The 23,466-nt window shown below is 35.2% G+C and overlaps 1 protein-coding gene across 1 annotated transcript in view; it reads right to left on the bottom strand.

Moving 5' to 3' along the window:
• LOC143917756 (fatty acid synthase-like) overlaps positions 1-23,466 on the bottom strand; it is a 30,511-nt gene that overhangs the window by 743 nt on the left and 6,302 nt on the right. The window contains exons 4-41 of the mRNA XM_077439337.1: positions 22,948-23,056; positions 15,641-15,806; positions 15,351-15,543; positions 15,129-15,249; positions 14,854-15,057; positions 13,623-13,903; positions 11,760-11,902; positions 10,621-10,824; positions 10,343-10,532; positions 9,800-9,956; positions 9,555-9,724; positions 9,329-9,480; positions 9,036-9,219; positions 7,998-8,146; positions 7,745-7,929; positions 7,435-7,554; positions 7,255-7,364; positions 6,993-7,183; positions 5,335-5,504; positions 4,905-5,165; positions 4,718-4,838; positions 4,298-4,585; positions 4,007-4,228; positions 3,714-3,935; positions 3,489-3,644; positions 3,250-3,380; positions 3,014-3,164; positions 2,770-2,941; positions 2,586-2,698; positions 2,212-2,373; positions 1,904-2,109; positions 1,675-1,830; positions 1,343-1,594; positions 1,117-1,270; positions 830-1,037; positions 612-762; positions 370-538; positions 127-288 (exon numbers count right to left, since the gene is read on the bottom strand). Of these exons, the coding sequence (XP_077295463.1) occupies positions 127-288; positions 370-538; positions 612-762; positions 830-1,037; positions 1,117-1,270; positions 1,343-1,594; positions 1,675-1,830; positions 1,904-2,109; positions 2,212-2,373; positions 2,586-2,698; positions 2,770-2,941; positions 3,014-3,164; positions 3,250-3,380; positions 3,489-3,644; positions 3,714-3,935; positions 4,007-4,228; positions 4,298-4,585; positions 4,718-4,838; positions 4,905-5,165; positions 5,335-5,504; positions 6,993-7,183; positions 7,255-7,364; positions 7,435-7,554; positions 7,745-7,929; positions 7,998-8,146; positions 9,036-9,219; positions 9,329-9,480; positions 9,555-9,724; positions 9,800-9,956; positions 10,343-10,532; positions 10,621-10,824; positions 11,760-11,902; positions 13,623-13,903; positions 14,854-15,057; positions 15,129-15,249; positions 15,351-15,543; positions 15,641-15,806; positions 22,948-23,056 (6,656 nt within the window). The remainder of the gene's footprint in view (positions 1-126; positions 289-369; positions 539-611; positions 763-829; positions 1,038-1,116; positions 1,271-1,342; positions 1,595-1,674; positions 1,831-1,903; positions 2,110-2,211; positions 2,374-2,585; positions 2,699-2,769; positions 2,942-3,013; positions 3,165-3,249; positions 3,381-3,488; positions 3,645-3,713; positions 3,936-4,006; positions 4,229-4,297; positions 4,586-4,717; positions 4,839-4,904; positions 5,166-5,334; positions 5,505-6,992; positions 7,184-7,254; positions 7,365-7,434; positions 7,555-7,744; positions 7,930-7,997; positions 8,147-9,035; positions 9,220-9,328; positions 9,481-9,554; positions 9,725-9,799; positions 9,957-10,342; positions 10,533-10,620; positions 10,825-11,759; positions 11,903-13,622; positions 13,904-14,853; positions 15,058-15,128; positions 15,250-15,350; positions 15,544-15,640; positions 15,807-22,947; positions 23,057-23,466) is intronic.

The following is a 23,466-nucleotide window of genomic DNA, read 5'->3' as shown; positions in this document are numbered from 1 at the left end:
TTGTATCGATAATCAGATGATGGACATTTAGAAATTTTTTATGTAAGATGAAGGACTTCAAGTTGTATCTATAAATTATGAAATGTCTAGAATAGTGTTTAAAATAATGTAACAAGTAAAACCAACCGCTAGAAGTCTGTTAGCGGTCTCTTTAATGGTCTCCTCGGGATGTTCATATCCTAATTGTAAAACGGTGGCTTGACATTTGAGTCTTTTGCTGATTGATTCCAGTGTTGTCACCATTCCCTCAATGCCAGGTATCATAAACAGAGTCATGTCTAATTTGCCCTCAAGATCGCTCTGAAATTAATAAAAGAACATTCAAGGTATTCCTTAATAAATTCTAATTATTTTGGTATATACACTTACTACTTTTCCATCGTTGAACAAAGTCGACATGTTGATGAAGGGTTCAGACGCTGTAATCTCGTCTCCCAAATTCCTCATCAATATTTTAAATCCTGTCACACCCTCCGAAGACTTAGTGTCAGCTAAACTGCTAGCATCTGCTTCCCGTTCTGCCGTCAATTCCAGCAGTCTGAAAACAAAACCAGTTATATTAAGAAAGATAAATACATACGTTGTTTCAATTGAGCACAACTACGTCATACCTGGAGAACGAGAGTGTCCTGATATCTTGCGCCGTCAGAAAGATTTCAAACTCTCTTTCTAGACTCTGCTTAATTTCTACGGCCATCATTGAATCCATACCCAATTCGGCCAACGTCGCTTGCATTGAAATTGTTCTCAGATCCTTAATGCCTAAACAAGTCAATGAGATTAATAAATACAAATACATTTTTTTTAATTATATTACACGTTTTATTACCCATGATAGTTGATACAGTATCGACCAAAGTACCACAGCCTGATCCACCGGCTTTCTTTTCGGCGACAACCATTGAACACAGTACTGGATATTTGCGATGTATGAGGAACTGATCTAGTACTCGAAGGCAATTGGAAATTTTCTGTTGAAGTGTGCCACCGATTTCCAATTCACGGTGGTCTTCCTGCATATCAGCTACCAGTCCAACCTAAATAAGTATAAAATCTGATATCAAATAAAATATATTTTCATTTACACTTAATTTTAGAATTAAATATATTTATAACCTCTCCTACTGCACCCCATTCCACGGCAAGTGCTGGAAGATCTGCTTTCAATCGCTCCTCACAGATTCTTTCCATCACTGAATTAGCCATACCATAGTTGGTCTGACCAGCGTTACCTCTACCGCAAACGACACTTGAGAATATCACAAAGTCTCTACAAACAATTCCAATGTTACAATTAAAAATTGTCTATATAAAACTTCATCGTGTGGAAAATATGGCTTACGTTAAATGAGGACACAAATTCCTGGATTCAACATCGAGGAATTTAGTGGCCCGAGCTTTGGGTGCAAACGATTCCTTGAACATCTCAGGCGTTTGATTTTCGAACAATGCATCTTTTAATATTACGGCCAGGTTGAAGATCGCCTTCACTAGTCCTAGTGTATTGGCCATCTTCAATAAATTGATACAACCCTCCTGTGTTGATATATCGTCGGTGCATACTTTAATGTTGACTCCGTAGCTCGTCCATGCCCTGAAATTCAACAAATTATTATCATATTATTTAGATATATCGAACAATTATTGTACAAATATATCGAAAAAATGAATAACCGTAGTCTCATGGCTTGGTATGCATTGGAAATACCTCTTCTGGAGTTGATGACAACTTTTCTAGCGCCTCGCATGAAAAGCCAATCAATTAGCTCCAAACCAAAGCCTCCGAGTCCGCCAACTACGACGTACACGTCTTCATAAAAGCATTTATATCTGTAATTAAATCATTATATTAAATCACTTACTATGGATTATTTGTTATCAAAAATATTGAACTTAATTGTACCTGGGGATTGCGCTGATTTTAATGAATGTGGGTTTAGCATCTTTGTCGGGTTCCTCATCTCTGATTTTGATTAAAACTTTGCCCATGTGCTTACCACCAGCCATGTATCTAAAACATTTTTCAACCTCATCTATGTTGAAAATTACTCTACATAAAGGTTTCACCGAACCGTTTTTGATACCTTCGTATATCAAATTGCTCAATTCCTGTTTGAATTGTACCAAAAAATTATAAACATTTCAAGAATATTTGTAATAATAATAGTGTGAAGCTAATAAAAAGCTTTAAAAATAGAAATAAATGTATACCGTTGCAGTGTCAGAATATTTGTCGAAAAGGCAGTCCATCATGATACCATGCATGGATGCGTCTTTCAACAAAAACTCCATGCCCACATTAGTATTGTTGATGATGTCCACTTTTCCTATTTCCAAAAAACGTCCTCTTCTTCCGAGACAACGTACTGAAGCCTACGAACATCAAATATGTTTGTATTTGAAATGCATCAAATTGGAAAACTTGCATTGTAAACTTAAATGAATATACGTATGTATTATATCTTTAATAAGTTAACATAAATTTGCATATGTTTACTTTGAAAAGAATTGATTGTATTTCTAGGTGTTTAAGTTTGAGTATCCACTTGAAAGGCAGATTTTTAAGTAACGCAACATGATCTTACCAGAAGCTTATCATCAGCTAACGAGTTTAGAACTATGTCTACTCCTTTACCTTCCGTTTGAAACATAATCATTTCTTCAAAAAAAGTGTCACGAGAGTTCCCAATACAGTCATCTGCAAACAAAGATGCAGGTTTAACGAAACACAAATTCCACTACTAAAACCTATCAGGGATCTCTACATACCTGTCAGTTTCGGATAGAGCCTTTTGATGGCAGTTCTCTTCTCTGGAGTACCGACTGTAGTGAAAACCTTGCAACCATAATAAAGACACACGTTGATTGCAGCCTGACCAACTCCTCCAGTACCTGCGTGAATCAAAACACTCTCTCCAGGTTGCATGCGAGCAACCATCAGCTAAACAAGAAAATCAGACAAGTTTAGCACTAAATTTAACAATAAACAAATGACAAATACAAAGTTATTTACCAGTGCGTATAAGACCGTGGAGTAGCAGATGGGGACAGTTGCAGCATCTTCCATAGTCCAAGCGTCAGGTATGGGCCAATGCATTAAGGCGTCAGTTTTCACCACGTTAGCTACACCTTTACTCGCAACCAGACCCATGATACGCAATCCACTACAAATATTCCATATAATTACGCATTTTCATGAATATTTATATCCAAAATTATACAAATATTTATGTAATGAAGCATACGAACTTCTTGGTTTTGCCCGCAAATTCTAATCCTTGCACACACTCTTGATTCAGTCTACCCCTGGCAACAGCTTCCACTGGTACCCTACCAGTAGCTGTCATGATGTCACGGAAGTTCATAGCTGAATAGTAAACCTTCGGTGTAAAATCAAAATAACGTATATCAATATTGTCTACAATACAATTTCCGTATCAAATCATGACTCAAGGCACGCGTTAAGTCCTAATTTAAAAGCCTCTTACATGAAACACATTATTTTCCTTGTGTATGTTCAAATCTCCTTCTATCCACCGTAGACTGGAAAGATCACCTCTGGTAGTAATGTTAACGTATGCGTGATCTACTGGGAAATTTTGGAGTTCCTCGAGTACTAAATGGCGATAAGTACCCCATTGCCCCTGTAAAATGACGAAGAAGTTCACAAACGAGTACTTTTTATAATCATCTGGTGATTTATGTTGACGTACATCTTTGAAGACATTCATGGATAACTCTTTGTCGATTTGAACCTCGTATAGTGGATTGTCGGGATCAAAACGGGGTGCTTTAGGATCCATAATGGCGACGCAATTCACAACTTCACCGCCAGGCTCTCGACGAAGGCAATTAACGAGACCCAGAATTCCGTTCAACTTTTCATTTTCAGCAAACAGCATGAGCTTTATATTTTCCTTCATATTTTCCTTCACCTGATATATCAGAAACATTATACAATGCACGTTGTAAATACCCTTCGTATTAGACTATGGACAAGACATACCTCATCTATCCAAATGAATCGTTCATCAGATTCCTTGATCTGAATGAACTTAGCAGGCTTAGGATTGCTTTTTTTCCTCAAAAGTACCAAGGTTTCAGTACCAGTTTTCATAGCAGTGATGACGTCAATGTTTTCATACCGATCTGTCACAATGAACGAAGCATTTTCTCTAGAAATGATGAATGCTTTTTCTTTCAAACACTTGAATGCTTGTTGCAGAACCTGAAACAACAGCAACTGTGCTCAAATCTATTAATTTATAGTATATCAGCCTTTAGAATTCTAGAATACCTCATCTCGTTCCATTAATTTTGAGCCAACGAAGAGAAGAACGTTTGTTTCACCAGTTAGCTTCTTGTTTTCCACAGTTACGTTGACACCTAGATCAAGATTTTCCTCGGCAATCACCAACAATTCAGCTTGGAGCAAAGGTGTATCTTCAAAAGCATCTCTGATTAATGTAATTAGAGGTTCAGTGCTAGACTCGGTGGCAGAATCAATTAGCTCGATTGATTTCACTTTGATGCCTTGCACGTTCTCCAAAGCTAATTGTACGTCAACTCGAACGATATCGCTTATCTAAAGAAACATATATACATGCATATGTAGGTATAATCACAGAAAAAATATATAATATATACATAGGTATATGATAAAGATTCTTATGAATTTTATATATGTAATGTGGTGTGTTTTTACTCATCTACTTACCGTCATGTTATTTTTAGGGAAATTCGGAATGAACTCATATTTTTCAATTACTGGAATTCCTAACGGGTTCCTCTTTGTGATTGCTGAGGCAACAAGACCTCGTACTTCTATTCCACCAGATCTAACACAAAACAAATCGATGTAAGTATAAATCGATGTATCTTTACAACTATGAAAAATATGTTACCTAATGATATTGTTTTCATTGTAAACAGTAACTGGCAAACATTTGATGTCTTTATCAGGAATGGCGGATAGCATAGCAAATTGTTTACGGTAATCGATGCTTAATTTTTCAATTTTGGTGGGCACGTAAAGTCCTCTAGAATCGATTCCGATGATTTTAATTTGTAGCATCGTGTCCATGAACGTGACCCAGTTATTCTCCCAGCGCAAAAGGCCACGAGTTCCGTCCACACTACAAGAATGAAGGCCTCGGAAAACACCACTGAAATGGAATACAAAAGTTTTTCATTTTACAATATTTTGAGAATGGAATTGATTGTTTTAGAAAAACTTCCTGGTTTAAATATGCGAAAGGTTACAGTTTGAGAATCCGTTATCATTTATTGCATATTTGTATTTGAAGAAGGAAAATGGCGTGAAAAGTTACGTACGAGTAGTTGTAGCCTCTGAGTCTCATTTCTTTGTAGAAATCTTTTGTAGATACATTTCTGGCGAACGGTCCAATACATTCATCTGGGTCTTCCAATTGCCCGTAATCTTGAGATACGTCTTTTTTAGCGTATACTTTTCCCGTGACGACTACTGCATTACTTTCGGTGATCTGTGCAATAAACGATAATGTAAAGGAAGTCACCATTACAATAATATTTCTACAGTATTTGAGAGCATATATATGTATGTAGTTTGGACGTTTTTGTATGTATGTATGTATAGTCAATGGACGAAAGAATAATAATATTAGTAATATCGTTATACGTGTATGTAATGTACATATACATACATATATGTAACTGCACATCAAAAGCTGAATGGTTTAAAAACTCGCTAGCATTTTATGGAAATTAAAGTTCTGACTATTTTTAAATCGAGAAATATGTCACACACACCCACATGAATGTGAAATCTAAGTATGAATATAAAATATCCACAGTGTAGTTAGTATACTGGTAGAGCTATTGCACACCAGTAGAGAGGTCGTGGCTTCAAGTAAGATCATCAATAAATAATGGAATGATAAACAAAATATCTACAAATTAATTCTAAAGAAAATTATTAATAATACTAATAATAGCTTTTATTCCAGACGATGAGGAGAATAGTGCAATCCCCAACGCCCATAGAAATAATAAATAGATAATAAAAAGAGTATTGATAAAATAGTGTTGCGTCGGGGTGGGTGGAGGATCCAAGTAAAAGCCAACAGTCGTTTCACAGCATTTATTGATGATTCAGGAGATACACGCACGGTCACTGCTCCGTCCAGAATGACATGATATCGCCTACGTACCGCCTTATAAGGGGTAGATCTCTCCGGGCGTCTAATCTGTTTACCTACTGTATAGTCACGTATTCGGATATGTATTCCCACGGTATGAGAAGTGCAATCATTGTTTAGCTTTCATGCACTTAGCTTGTCGCTAATCCCTAAAACCACTTACACCGGTCTCACGGTCTCTCAGGACGTCTAATCTGTTTACCTACTGTATAGTCACGTATTCGGATATGTATTCCCACGGTATGAGAAGTGCAATTATTGTTTCATGCACTTAGCTTGTCGCTAATCCTTAAAACCCACTTATACCAGTCGCACGGTATGCATTTAGTTAATCCGTTAACAGATATCCGTTACAGATAATCTTTGAACGGTCACACAGTCTCTGGGATTCTATTCGCTTAATCCGCGGCGTACGTTACAATAGTAAACAAAAAAATAAATACATAAGTAAATATATAAATATTACTTATAATAAATAATAATAATACTAAATAATAATAATAATAATAATAATTTAATGTCTATTCAACGCGGTCGGTGTAGTAGTTCCCTCCATCGAACATAAAATGAAGAATGCAAATGAGAAGATGCAGCACCAAGAAGACAATTAGGCGATAAAAATATAGGAAGACGAATATTGACGTCAAATTTTAATTAGCAACGTAGCTATTCAAATTATTAGCAAAACTTTTTTGGGCATTTCGTGGACACAAAATAAAAAAAAATAGGCAGAGCAATTTTAGAAAATGCAGTTAATCAAAAAATAATGACGTATGTATGTACATATTCAAATAAAAAAAAAGAAGAACACACCTCAAAGTTTCCACTCTTTTTCTGGATCGTAATCATAAACTGCAAGTCTCCTTCTTTTGGTATATTGGAAGCACGTTCGAATCGAACATCCTCAAACACCACCGACACTTCAGTGAATATTTCACCCATCATCATACCGAGAGTTTCCCAAACTAGAACCAAGTAGCCGGTGGCAGGATACAAATTACGTCCTGAAAAAAATACACAAGAAGTAAAATTGATATCTATGTACATATAATAAAAAAAAAAAATTAGAACTAACCGTCGATTACGTGTCCCGTCAAATATTCCATATCCTCGTTAGTTACACTTACCTTCACCGTTCTTTCACCCGACTTCAGCTTTTGCTGACCTCTGTACGAATTCACAAACCTGAAATTAAATTTCTTTCATTCTGCTCCCATTGTGTCATATGATAAAAATATAAATAATTTAATCTCACCAATCGTCTTTGTGATACCATTCAACCAGATGAGATATTATCGGAGTGCCAATCGATACAGGAAATTCTACCTTAGGATAGAGGTTCGACATGCGGGGATTCAGCCCCACTTCATACAATCTAGAAATTGATATTTGGTTGATAAAATAACGTTATTTTAATTCAAAATCTTAAAGGCAATGTTTGTGTAAAATCATTTATTTTTTCGTTCCATGATTCCTAAAAACGGTTGAAACCCAATTATCTGGATTACATTCTGAACCATCGAGCATAAATTAAATATTATATAGTCATAAAACAAACCACATACTGTCCAATAGTTTGCAAAAAGTATTCAACATTGTCATGGTGTCCATATTCAATCAGAGCCACGTTCGTACAATCCTCTTTAAGAGATCTCTTCAAGATGGCTTGGAGTAGACCTTGCGGGGCAATTTCAATGGTGATTGCATTATTATGGATCAATTTCGAAGCTTCTTCGAAGAGCACGGGACTCTATAATATATTCGCAAATGAAAAATTTACCGAAACATTTTTATTTTGGACCAAAAAAGTCTCATTACCAGCATATTGTTTGTGTAGTAATCGGCAGAGGAGTATTGTGCTATTTCTTCCATCCACAAATCCTTTGGTACTGACGTGGAGACCCATTTAGAACTTCGTTTCTGACGTTCTGGAATCACGCCACGTAGATACTTCAACAGAGTATGGCCTGGAAATACATAGATAAATCATTATGTGCTCTCACAAGCGAGCTGAAAAGCAAGCGTGAAGACAAGGGGTTGGAGAATAGCAATGCATATTTCAAGACAAATCTGAGTCGAAGAAAGGAAACGTCAGCGACTATCTTGACTGTGAAAGGTGAGTTGAGAAGCATAAGTGATAACTAAAACAACCAAAGATTCCACACGCTTCAACAGAACGGATCCAATGGAATATCCGTGACAATGTAGTGAACGTGCACTTCCATAGCTTATAATTGCACATTTATTAATATTAAGATTTAGACTTAAATATAAATGAACTCCAAGACAGCGACTTGCCTCTTATCCTAGACAGAAAAGAATAATTTGACGTCGTCAGTTAACAAGATACACTATACATTTTGATAATAATCTAGGGAGATTATTTATATGAATCGTAAATAATAGTGGGCCTTAAGTGGAATCATTAGTTACACCAGATCTAATAAGATATGGAGCAGATTCAAAAATATCATATTTAACAAATTGCTTAGCATTAATAAGAAGAGAAGAGTTGAAGAAAACGTGGTGAAAATCTCACTTCGGCAAACCTGATCAAAAGAATGTCATAACGGGCACGATCAAAGCTTTTGTGAAAGTCTAAGTAGGCAGCATCCACTCGTTGACCAACGTCAAATTTAGACATAACCAAATTTGTAAAGTAAGTGAGATTACTGGTGGTGGAACAACATGGTGTAAAGCCAGTAGTCGTTTTGACATGGTGTAATCCAGTAGTCTTTGATAGTAATATTTAAATTCAAATAGGAATCAAAGTTTAATATTTTACATGTAAATCGAAAATCCAAAATTTTAAAACACTAATGAACAGAATATTTGTACAAATATAGATTATTATACCTGCTTCTGCAATATATCTCGAGTGGTAGGCGATGTTCGAATAAGGCACTACCTTGACGAGAACTCCTTGGCTCTGGAGACGTTGTGCGAATACTTTCATGGATTCTGCAGGCCCTGAAATTGTGCTGGAGTCTGGACCGTTGTGACACGCAACTTCGATGTCAGGCGGACAAAGATTCTTCACCTGGAAAATCGATTTGTTAAATTATGGATAAATATAACGCTCCTTTCTAAACGGAAAAAAGCGACGTTTAGTATTTAAAACGTCTTCTTTAATTAGTTTCACAACATACATCGCGGTATCCCAAACCAACGGTAGCCATCGATCCTCTAGTTATAGGTGTTTCGATACTGGCCAGACCTTTAGAATATGCTGCAAGGATCATTTGTTCAGCTGAGAGGCAACCGTCTACATAAGCACATCCAAGCTCACCGATTCCGTGACCTGAATATTCAAATACAACATGATTTATTTGAGAGATGAGTCTATTAAGTAGTCGTAGAAGTTTTGGTGTGTACCGATTAAATGGTCAGCTTCGATACCAATTTCTTTTAAAACATCACACAGTCCGATTTGAATGGCAGCGATACCCACAAAAGAGTGCAGGATGTTGTTGTAAATCTTCGGATTTGGGTCTGTTATGATACGAGTGATATCGATACATTTGGGGTGCAAAACCTGGTGACATCTAAAAAAAGAGATATATTTCAATCGACATGAAGTTCTACAAAGGTATGTACTGAATGCTACATAAAACACATACCGTTCGATGGCAGCAGCAAATACTGGAATCCTTAAAAGCATAGACCCCATGCCAGCCCACTGAGAACCCATACCGCTGAACACGAACCAAATGGGACGCTTTACCTTTAACACGTATTGGACTTCTCGGGACACCCTCATAATGTCACTCTTAGTTCCTGAGAAATTAAAACCAACCGTTTTCTTAGACTTGTCTTTACTCTTAACTTATTTGAAGTGAGTGAATCAAAAAGGTTACTTAAATGGTATAACAAATAGGGTCCTCGAAAATAGTCTGAGTAAGTAAATTCATAATTATTTAATTTTTAATTTATTAATCAATTAATTTTAATTATTAATTTATCAAATAATAAATTTATTTATTAAGTTTTGAATTAATTAATTTATGAAATAATTAATTTAATTTCTTAATTATTAATTAATGAATCTGATTTATCAAGTAATTGATTGTATTTATTTTTTAATTGAATTTTTTTATTATAAGGATAATTTGTAAATTTGTGTAGAAATATAAAAGACCATAAACAGGTTTATTTTTACTCACTAAGTAATGTGTATCCTCTGAAACTGTGACCTGATATGTTTTCCTCGTGGATTCCCTGAAGAAGACGAACGTATTCAGCGTCTACTGGTCTCGATTCAAGATCGTCTAAGATACGATTGACAGCTGATTCTGTCGTGCCAGATATGCAGACCAGTCTGGGTAAATCGTCTTTGGGTGCGCCTCCGTTTACCTTTATATTTTATTTTGGATTATGTTAGTTGAATACTCTTAAAAGTCATACCGTCCGCAAATAAATTAACACTTCAAATATCACTGACCTTTGGCTTGGCGAAGCTCTTGAGCAGAACGTGAGCATTGGCTCCTCCGAAGCCGAAACTGTTAATTCCGACCATTCCCCGATTCCATGGTGTCTTTTCGCAGACCACAGTTATTCTGCCATCCGAGAGAGCTGCAACCCCCTCCCTGGGATTTTCATAGTGCAAATTGGGTGGAATATATCCAGAATCGTAGGCTAAACACATCTGAATCATACGAAAGAGTATACATATATTTTAAGGACTAAGAGAGAGTAGTTCAATCAAACAGACAGACAATAATTTGTATTTATTAAATACTAGTTTAAAGCCCGTTGATATTTCAAAGAATGCTTTCAGATTGATACATGATTTAAAATAAAGTTACAATATGAATAGTAATAATTAATCGGAGTCGAAACTGAAAAGAGAAATCGACAATCGGTCATACCAATTAAATTATGCATGAAAAATAAAATTATAGTCAAAATCGATATGGAAAAAGAAATGTTCAAAACTTCGTATAGAAAAAGATGTATGAACTTTGTATTTTTGTATTATCTATAAACAAACCTAGGTCATTGGCCTCGTAACGTTGAATATTATTATTACACAATAACAAATTACATACATATAATATATACATATATGATCTGAATTCACCACACATATTCTGGGCGAGTCGATAGCTGAGTGGTCTACGCGCCTGAACCGCTGAGCGACGTAGAATTAAGGGACCCGGGTTCGATTCACGCCCGCGAAAAAGAAATTCAATTTCATTTTTCGAATACCGTCAAAATATAATTAATTTTAATTTTAATTTAATTAAAAAATATATGTAATTGTTTATTGTCAAAACATCGCAAAATAAAATGATTATAATTACGTATTCTTATATGGCGATAGAGAAAATTTTCAATTAATGTTTAAAAAAAAGGATAATTTTAAATTGGAACGTGGCGTAATTGGTTAAACTCGCAACTTGAATACACCTATAAGAGGGTATCTGAGTGAGAGGTGACTGGTTCGACACGCGAATGATTTTATACAAAGTTAAGGCTTTTTATTATCGATTCATTATGTTCGGCCAGCGTTAGGACACACACACACACACACACAGATTACCATCTTTATGTATATTTATTAAATATGAATAAAAATACCTTGATAATAGAACAAATACCAGAAGCAGGCTCACAATGTCCGAGGTTTGACTTAATGGATCCAATTTTTAACGGAGTAGTCCGACCGGTACAAAATATCTCATCGATAGCTTTGAGCTCCTCGGGATCTCCCACTTTAGTACCTAAGCGTAAATACATATATGAATGCAATCGTGTCGTCTGGTCAAATTAATGTATTTGCAATTAGTTCGTTCGTTTAATTGGCTTTGTACCCAGATTTGGCAACATTAAAAATTGAAAATTCAAATATAAATAATATATACAGTAACAATGAAAAAGTGTCCACTTTCAAATTACGGTAAATGCAGGTATACTGTTTTGGGAGGCTTGGGATTTATGCAACGCCCTTTTATTTTATAAATATGATCCTTTGCTTTTATTTAAGTCAGCTTAGCCGTGACTTTCGGCTCATTCTCATCCTCCCCGTGATGTTTACTAAAATTATGCCAAATTATCCTAAACTCACCGCGGCGCAAAAAACTCAAAATTTCGGCTTTGACTTTCAAACACTCCAGCTCCCGATCTATAGCTAGTAAATTTGGATGCAACAAGACATCAGTGCTCAAATATATCAAGATGAAATCAAATCCAACACCTCCAGAACGAAAAAAACGTCTTGGAGGACCGAAAAAGACCACAATTGCTGAAGATCAACTCTTGAAGTGTTCCTGTCTTCAAAACACTTCAAAACTACCGTGGATATCAGATCGGAGTTTATAGCGGCTAGTGGTTCTGAAATAAGTCTAGAAACAACGTGACATCACCTTCGTGAATGGGATTTTTTTGCAAGAAGACCAACAAACTCATTTCTCACCAAAAAATATTAAAATTGGACCCTAGTGATTGGCAGAATATGATCTTCTCGGATGAAAGTAAATTCAATATATAGTATAGTAGCAGAACCGGGCAACGTATAAGTGACGAACGCTTTTTGCCAACGGTGAAGTATTCTGCAGGATAGATGGTCTGGGGTCTTTCTTTTACTTTTAGGCGGGTCAGTTGATTTTTATTACAAACCTCCTTTACATTTTTGACGGACCAGTAAACGCAGAAGTTTACAAAAATATATTAACAATGAACTTGTTCCCATCTATTGAAATGCATTGTGCGTATGAAACACAAAGCATTTTCCTGGACGATTATGCACCGTGTCATCGCGCTAAAGCCGTATGTTTATATTTTTTTGAATACTTTATATCTTAGGCAATATTTTAAATGCAAAAATATTGTGCAGATTAAATGTTATGATATTTAGGAAAAAGACTTTATTAAAAAACATGGAATTTTGACGCTGGAGTGGCTGGGTAATAGTCCTGACTTAAACCTGATTGAGAACCTATGGGGCATAATGGGGTTAAAAGTGAATAGCAATAAGCCTATTTGTAAATACCAGCTTATACAAACATTAGAAAAAGTGTGGTATGACGACATTACAGGCGATTGTTTATTGATATTGGTGGAATCGATGCCTTCGAGAAAGAGAGAAATGATTTAAAATAAAGGAAGGGTTGCACAATATTATATTAAGTGCTTTTAATGAGTATTATGTATGTAGATATAGTTTAAGTAAAAAAAAAATAATAAATAAATAAAATTTATGCCAAAAAAACATTTTTTTCTATAGACAACTAAATCTTTTAAAAAACCCAATTTTACAAAAACTTGAATAAAACTTTTATTTTACATAATATTAAAGCTCAAATGATAGCAAATCATCGAAAATATATTTATGTAACACTCATCATTCAAAATTGTTGGATAGAAATTATTTAGAGCAAATTAAAAATATTTAAAAAATATGCATTTTTAAGGTGGACACTTTTTCATTGACCGTTACGGTACCTGTTCCATGGCTTTCGATGAACTCCAATTCAAGTGGACTCACGTTGCACTCATTGTAGAATTCAGAGAATAGCATTTTTTGAATGTTTCCTGCAGGATAAGTGATGCCCTCCTCCTTGTAGCCGTCGCAGTTGGTTTTGGCGTGAAGAATTTGAGCATAAACTCGTTTGGCATCCTTGGCCTTTTGCAGGAAAATGACGTTAACGGCTTCTGATCTGGCATATCCGTTGGCGTCATTATCGAAGGACTTGCAACGTCCTTCGGGCGAAAGAACACCCAATCTACAACATATTAAGATTTTTTTGTTGATAAACTGCTAGACGAGTGTTTTGTAACACCAAGTGTCATAAAGATGTCACGGGATCTAATGTGAAATGCACGAAAAACCAAATATCGAAAGGCAAAGATCGAAAATCGAAAAATCTTAAGTCGAAAGATCAAAAAAAAAGGGTGCATGGTAAACGGTATATACTCACGTACATCCTCACTTAATTTGCGTGAGCAGGATACAACAGGAATAAGAGGAACATGCTTTTCCTCCCGTATATGTTTCGAAGCAAGTACATACAAGTGCATACAAAGAATAACACAAACTAAATAAAAGCATTTAAAAAAACGATCGTCGGGTGTTTAATATTCTGTTATCGGCATGGGATTTCAACGTAAAATAGTCTAATCCAGTATTTCCGTATTTATTTTTCGGCATTTCTGGATAAGTTGCAGCTATAAATATTAAGTTGTGATTTCAACCTTTTTTACAAAAAAATCACAAATTTCTACAAAACATTATAATCTCTAATCCCTGAACCTGCCGTAATTACTTCACAGTATGTTGTATTTCAATGTTTGGATTTGGCGTTTAATAGTAAGCTATTGCTTACCAGAAGATAAGTCATGGGTTCAAGTCCCAGCTGGAATCGAAAAATTGATTAGACTTTCTTGATGATCGCTTTTGGGAAAATGTGGATGGCTATTATATATAGATAAGTCATCTTCTGTTAAAGCTTTCCAATTTACTTTAATTGCATTAAATTTTCGACATTTCCTATAAATCGACATCCCATAATATCCCATATTGACATAAAGTTAGTAATAAAAGTGTAGTTGCCAACAAAAGTGAGAGAGAGAAATTTCCTTAAATGGGAAAAATCCCGAGATAAATTGTCATATAAATAGTCGGTATACCATACCCTTCTTCCCATGATATACCAAAAAGCTTTCAATTACAAACCTGGAAAACTGCAAAGATACTAATGGATGCAGACATAAATTGCTACCACCGACGATAGCCGAATCGCAATGTCCATCTCTGATAGCTCGGTAAGCGTGTTCGACAGCATACAGAGAACTGGAACAGGCAGTATCAATACCGTAAGATGGACCAGTGCATCCGAGCCAACGAGAAATTTTATTAGCCAACATAGAACGTGAAACCCTGTAAAAGAAACACATAATTCAATAAAAACATAAAGTAGTTTCCTATGTATTCAATATTCAAAAACTCACCCGGTGATGCCATAACCCTTAACCTGCATCTTTTCATACATCCACGTCATTTCAGACTCGGAGATGCAAACTCCTATAATTACGGCCGTCTTGCTGTCTTTCAATGTCTTGGGATTGACACCTGAAGTTAAATACAATAAATAAGATAATATGTATATAAGTTTTTTGCTAGCATGTACTATATTTTATATTTGTAGTGGTTTTATGATTGATTATCATTACCGGCGTCTACGATAGCCTCGTAAGATTTCTCCAATAACAATCTGCTCATGGGGTCCATGGTGTGGGCCTCTTGGTATTGTATACCGAAAAAAGAAGCATCGAAAAGATTAAGATTATTGATTTTTCCGGTGCGTTGGGGTATTTCAAGGTGCGATAATTTCCAACGACGATCATCGCCAGAGACTAGATCCACCTGGATACCATGATGAAAAAAAAAGGGAAAATCAATGTTATCCTTGGTGGAAATTCTCGTTGTAGTTCACGTTTGTAGATAATACAAATGCAAGTACCTTGTTGAATAGGTTTTCCCTGAGGTCTACGACGTTGTCGGAGTCGGGAAATAGTCCAGCAATTCCACTGATGCAAATTTCATCTCCCGGTAGAGGATGGGAGAGACGATGGCCGGCGGCTATCGATTCGGGTGTTGGTTCAAAGTATTTCGGTTTTGGTGCCATTCTACAAATTAAATAATATGGTATAGTTAAGAATGTTCTAAGAAAGCTAAAAGTATTATATGTAGATGTCAAGAAATTCGTAAGAATTAGTAAATACTTCGTCATACACATATATTTTATGAACTACATATGTTGATATATTTAAAAAAAAAACGAATATATGTAAACACAAAAAATTAAATCTAACTATAATAAAATAGTTTGTAATTCTAGTTCAATCCTACTTCATACAATCTAGAAGAGGATAATTTGATGAACAAAAATCGATATTGTAAATCACTCTTATTGTAAATAGAAAGGTTTGTTTTCGTGTGATAGCTAACTAAAAAAACAGTTGTATGTTATTTTAGATTCTTACAATAGGATATAATGTGTAAAATCATTTATTTATTTTAATCTAAAAATCCTACAAGAGGGGGAAATCAAATAATATGGATTATGCTCTGAATAATAGAGTTTATATAACCTTTGCATAGTTTGATCCTAAAATAATAAAGCCCCAACGAGGTATTAAGGAACATCATCATTTACAGCCACTCGCCATCCACTGCTGGATGAAGGCCTCTCCAACACGCTTCCACCCGTCTCTGTTTTGCGCAACACTCATCCATCTCACCCCGCACATTTTCCTAATTTCGTTCACCCATCTTCCTTGCGGTCTTCTTTTTACCCTTTTGCATTCTCTCGGGTACCATTCAAGTACTTCTTTTGTCCACCTTTCGTCCATCCTCCTAGCTACGTGACCCGCCCATTGCCATTTCAATCTCTTCACTCTATCCACTATGTCCACTACTCTTGTCATACTTCTCACCCACGTGTTCCGCTTTCTGTCTTTCCTCTTTATGCCAAGCATACAGCGCTCCATACTTCTTTGAGTGCATTGGATTTTATGTAGCATCTTGGTGTTCAGTGTCCAAGTTTCACATCCATACGTCATCACTGGCAAAACGCATTGATCAAAGATCCTTTTCTTCAGGCAGAGTGGCATTTTTGATTTAAAAACAGCATTCATCCGTCCAAATGCACTCCATCCTAATTTCATACGTCTCTTTATCTCTTCATCTTTACTACCAGACATGTCAATTATTTGACCTAAATATAAATAATTATTTACTACTTCTACTGGTTTATCATCTAATGGGATGCTATCAGGCATGCAATAACTATTGAACATTAGTTTGGTCTTATCTACGTTAATTTTTAATCCTACTTTTCTACTTTCCCTGTCCAGCTGTGTTAGTCTGTTAAGTAGGTCAGCTGAATCACGAGCTATTAAAACTATATCGTCTGCGAACCGAAGGTGACTCAAGAAGCGACCGTTGATGCTTACTCCGGCTTTGTCCCATTCCAAGTTCCTGAAAACTCCCTCAAGCACCGCATTGAATAACTTGGGCGAGATTGTATCTCCTTGTCTTACTCCTTTTCCTATGCTAAATCTATCTGTACCTGAAAAAATTTTAACCGAAGCTGTGGCATTCTTATATATTGCAGCTAACAGCCCCACATAGGGTTCCGGTACTCCCTGTGTTTGTAGAGCGTTAAGTACTGCATTGTGGCTCACTGTATCGAAGGCTTTTTCATAATCGACGAAACCTAGGCAAAATGTCCGTTGATATTCGTTGACGCGTTCGATTAGTTCGCCAACTACTTGGAGGTGGTCCATTGTGCTGAAATTTGCCCTAAATCCTGCCTGTTCTAGAGGTTGGTTCTGTTACGTCTACATAGGTCTTTATTTGTTTTATGTTAGCCGTATTCTATTCCCACGACCCTTAAATCAATCTGCGAGACGAATTATGTTTCCCCCAAAAATATCAAAGCCCTTCTTAAGCCTGCACAACAAATTGGGTGCATCTACTCAGCCATTTCTCAATACATTCAAGACACATATGTTAACACTAAAAATACCGTTTTCAATTAACTTTATCGCTTTTCTGCATTATTCCCACGACTCTTAATCCGCACAACGAATTTTAATTATTATTATTAACTAAAAATATTATCTTTAATTAGTTTACCAGCATTCTTCACACGACTCGACTCGAATCATATTCCCTCAAAAACCATTTTAAAGCTGCGTAGCTAATTGTGTAACTAATTGTGTGTAAACCATTTCTCGATACACTCAAGGGTCAAAGTATTAAAGTCTTAAGATATTGTTTTAACGACTCGAGTTCCCCCCTAAAAATATTATTTTCTCACGAACTATGATTGGTCCAAATTGTTACCTCTATTGAATATATACTGATGTTAAACATATGGAAGGTGACTTGCGATCGAACCGTCTAACTTGCGATCAAACACTCTTACTAATCACTGACTTACAATTGAACCGTCTAACTAGTGACTCGCGATTAGACAGCCTAACTAGTAACGTGTAATACAAACTTGTACATTAATCTCGTGTATACTTACTACTATTAAAGAAGATAATCATCTTATAAAATAAAGTGAGTTTTATTTACGGAGTAGCGTTCCGCAAAAACGCTTGGTGGCAGCGGAAATATTAATAACAACAAAATACACATCACCCACGAATGTAACAGTTCTCGTCGAGGATATTCTTCAGCCTTTCTGTAATAACCTTCGTGAAGAGCTTGTAGACCGCTGAAAGTAAACTAATGGGTCGGTAGTTCTTGATATCGCTTTTATCGCCTTTTTTGTGTATTAAGATGATAGTTGCGTTATTCCATCCTTCTGGTATAGCTTGGTTCTGGATGCATTTGCTGAAAAGCCTAGCTAAGATATTATTTAGGGGGGGGAGCCGCCACATTTTAGTAAGTCAATGGGAATATTATCTTCCCCTGGGTTTTTACCGTTCTTTGCAGTTTTTAGCGCGGCCTCTACTTCGCTAGGCAATACTGCAGGAACCCTTTGGCCGTGTGTCGATTCCAGAGCGGGGAATTGACCGTTGTCGTTCTCGTATAGTTTTGCATAGAACGTGTAAACTCTGTCTATAATTTCTTCTCTATTCCTAATTATTACTCCGCTCTCTGATCTGATTGCGATCATTTGGTTTTTTCCTAAGAAAAGATCTTGTTTGCACTTTTTCAGGCTACGGTTATTCTTAATGGTATTTTCTATTAGCTTGCTGTTAAAATCCCTGACATCCCTGACTATTCTCTTCTTAATTTCCTTATTTACTAGATTGTATTCTTGCTTATTATTATCCCTATCTAACTTCCTTTTATGCTTAATTAGATTTTTGGTTTCCTCTGAAATTTTGCTTAGCTTAATCTGTTTCCTGAGTCCAACTAATTTCTTACCTGTTGAGGCTAGAACCGAACTAATTACAGTGTTCAATTCCTCGATGTCTGCTTCTGGGTTTAATTTCCCGTATCGATTTCCAAGTTCGAGTTCGAATTCCTTTTTCCTAGACCTTAGTTGAGCGAAATCTGGAGAGTTACTGCATCCTTTTATTAATTTCCTACGTTTGCAATTTATATTAATGGCCATCCTGGCACGGACTAATCTGTGATCGCTACCTATATCTACTTTACTTAAAACACTAACGTCTTTAACGGAGTGCAGGGCATTTGTTAGGATGAAATCGATTTCGTTTCTGTCTCCTTTAGGACTATCCCAAGTCCACTTATTGTTGGTGTTTTTCCTGAAAAATTAATTAGTGATAAAGAGCCTGTTGTGTTCTGCGAATTCTATGAGGCGATCGCCTCTGTCGTTTCTTTGGCCGGTACCAAAGTTGCCTACTGCTCTTTCTGTGTTTGCCTTTTGTCCTATTTTTGCGTTAAAGTCGCCCATGATTATTTTAAAGTGGTGGCGGCTATTATCGTATGCGCCCTGTAGTTTTTCGTAGAAGTCTTCTATTTCCTCGTCTGGGTGGCTAGATGTGGGGGCGTACACTTGGAAGATTTGACAAGTGTACCTGCTCAAGATTCTTAATACTATATAGCATATACGTTCCGATATGTCGCTTATTTCTATAATATTTATTTCTATTCTCTTATTGATAAGAAACCCTACTCCTCCTATTCTACCATTTGGTAGCCCTCTCCAGTAGAGACAGTTACCACTTTTTAGGATTATTTGGTTTTGCTGTTTTCGTCTTACTTCACTAAGTCCTACTATATCCCATTTGATATTTTCTAATTCATTCTCTAATGCAAGCACACTTCCTTCACTCGATAACGTTCTTACATTGTACGTGGCTAAATACAGGTTTCTATTAGCTAAGCTATCATCCATCGTCACTCTTACCTTGTTGGAGGTTTGGATATTATTTTTCTCGCATTTATCCAAGATGTGTTGAGAAAAAGGCGGTACTTGAGAGAGAATTCCATTCAAAGAGTGAGTTCTTACCGCCATAGACTCTTCTCTGTGATCAGCTTTGTCGGATAGTCATCCTAGGTATCACTTGGATCACTTATGAGTTATTACATGCCATTTAACAGGGTTACTTTGTAAGTGAAAGTAGTTAGTTATGATAATAATAGATTAGCAATTGTTATACTACTTTAACAGATCTTTATCGTGAGACGCCTCTTTGGAGACAACGGATTTATATATGTGAGTGCGGTTTGCAATTTAATATTTTAATAATAACTTTAGTAAAGAATATAAAATTACACGAATTACTTTAATATAAATTAAATATGAAAAAGAACTATTAGACAGTTGAGAAACACCGTTTCTGTTTGCTATTATTCTATTAAGTAAAGTTCGTTAAAAATTTTTGCCTGAAAGCAATTATGTGGAAGATTTATTGCTTCTGTGGGACCGACTTTTGACTGACGAACAAGGACCCTTATTTTTTTGTATATATATATATATATATATATATATATATATATATATATATATATATTACACTGCATTAACGGCTTCGTTTAATTCATAACACATATATTAAATATATTAATTTAATTAGTTAATATATTTAACATAAAAATCCAAAAAATTCTAATATTATAGCAATTTAATGCCGAATTCCAAGACTGACATCACAATCAGAGTTCCTCAAAATGTTAAGTCCGAGAGCCAAATATAAATACAATGAGGGTACACGGTCCAATTTGGATCAAAGTATGAAAAAATGCATATTTTTCTATATATTTTTTAAAAACGATTTTGCACACAAATTAAATGTTAAGTAAATGTTGCAACCATATAGTCGATATTTGGCACTGACTTATTCTTTAATATTTGGAACATAGTAACGGTGTCCATATTAAATTTAAAAAAAACTATGTAAACTTATAACATTTATTATAAAATATAAGCATAAATTTTTTTAATTATTAAATTAATTAAAAGTTATTGCAATTTGCAGAACTATCAAATTTAATTTAGAACATCATTTACTTATTTAAACTACAGAATTATAGTTAATACATTTGCCGCCCGAATTAGTACGTAAAGATTAAAAAAAGCATTGAGATAGAAAACCATCCCTATAAGCGTGCTTAATGAAAAATTAACGAAATAAGCTCATAAAATCACGGAAAAAAATGTGTAAAAGAACAGTATATTTTTTACTTTTCTTTTATTCGATAAATAGTCATTTTTAAATATTTTAAAGCATTGAAAAATCATAATCAATAGAAAGAACATCTGACTATTGATTCCAATACTCACTATTAGCATAGCAATACTAGAATTTGAGTTCAGGACTGTAAAAGCCAAAAAACTGTGCAAATTGTGCATTTTTTTAAATGCTTATATCTCATAAACACAAAGAAACCAACAAATATCATTGACATAACATGACAACTTGGTAAAGATTGATTAATCTCGGCTCAGGTACTTTTTTTGTTGCTCAGTGTAATAAACTAAAAAAGGTGTGATAAAATTAATGAATTGCGACTTTAACTATTTCGTCGTTTTGCGATATTCGACATACATTACGTACATATGTACAAACTACATACATACATACATGCATGTACATACATACATATATATGTAATACCAAAATAAACTTTTTGTTTCATCCAGTATTTTTCAGACTGGTTCCCAATACCCTTCCAGTTATTTAATAATTTCATCAAAACTGAGGGTACGTCGAGGATAAAAGTATGTGGCAAATTTTTGAAAAGCTATGCCAATTATTAGGGTACATTAAAAAATTCGGATGTGACCAATCCATGACTTTATCTATTTATTTAAAGAATATAAAAGTATTAAATATAAAACTCGATAATGAAGCACGTATGTAAATATGTATGGGAACATTTAAGATACGATTTTAAGCGCAGAAATTCCCACAAGACAAAAGCTTTACTTCCGGTTGCGGATTTTATTCAAAATGTTTTATTACTTAAAATCGTACTAACATACGAGTCAGTAATCGAATTCTGACTTTGAATTCGTCAAAATCTCGAAATCGAATTTTCGCATGATCACAAAACTTCATCTATTTTTACTACATACGTAGATACACACATACATATATTACATATATAACCAAAGTAAAAATCTGAATCTTTAAGTCGGATTTCCCTATAAGGCAAAGTAAAAGTACATACAGATTGGTGTGCAATACCTTTCCCCAATCTTTAATATTTTTGTCAAAATTTCCCGGGTAAAAAATAAAGTCGAGGTAAAAAATATGTTGCAAATTTGTGAAAATCCGAGTCACATATTATCATTCATTAAAAAATCCGCCGTGAATTCAGATTTTTAATCAAGGAAAGCAAAAGTATAAAAGTATTCTTTAACCTGAAGTGACAGAAGCACTGTTATCCGCAACACTGTAGATATCTAAACTGAACTAAGCTTTTATATGTGTAAATATGCAAATAAATACCTTTTTTTTTATAATCGAAAATCGTAGAAAGAATCAGGGCTGTGTAGTCGGACTTTTTTTATTATTTTCTTTAATTTTATTTAATTAACTAGTTTTATGTTTGTTGAAATTTCAACGGGTACTTTGGGATTGATACATGATTGAAAATAAGGTTACAATAGGAATAGTAATTAATTAATCGGAATCGGAAATGAAACAGAAATCGGAAATCTATGAAAAGTACGTATTTTTACATCGAATGACGTAAGCAAAAATGTAAGTTTTATTTATAAAACCCAATACCCACAATTATGTATAAACAAACCCAGGTCATTGACCTCGCAACCTTAAATATTATAAATTACATGGTAAACGTGGAGCAAAGCCCGAAAATTGTTATTACAATTTAAGCTCCATACCACCCGCTAATGTGGAATCTGAACGTATTTTTCCAGCATGCGGAATAATCGCGACTAAAATAGGATCAACGTTGGACAATAAAACCTTAAACACTTTAAATTTATTTCGATCTCATTTTAAAAATAATAGTAATAATTAAATTCAGTACTGTATATCAAATATTATATAATAATACGTAAATTTTTTCGTTTTATTTTGTTATTTACACTTCTGTTTTATTATATACTAGTGTATGGCCCATTGATTTCAACGGGTGGTTTCCCCCGATGCCTTCGGTACCCTGGGGCCTTCGCCCCCGGTGCCCCCTGCGCCCCCGGCGCCTCCGACGCCCCGGGGCCTTCGCCCCCAGCGCCGCTGATGCCTCCGGCGCCCCCAGCGCCCCCAGCGTCCCCGATGCCTTCGGCACAAAAAAATGAAAAATAAGAAAATAATGAAAAATATGAAAAAAACTGAAAAAAATGGAAAAAAATGAAAAATATGAAAAAAATGAAGAAAAAAATTA

Source organism: Arctopsyche grandis, chromosome 10 (genome assembly GCF_051622035.1).
Source record: "Arctopsyche grandis isolate Sample6627 chromosome 10, ASM5162203v2, whole genome shotgun sequence".
In the NCBI taxonomy this organism is placed as follows: Eukaryota; Metazoa; Arthropoda; class Insecta; order Trichoptera; family Hydropsychidae; genus Arctopsyche; species Arctopsyche grandis.
This window is presented reverse-complemented; position numbering and strand designations above follow the sequence as displayed.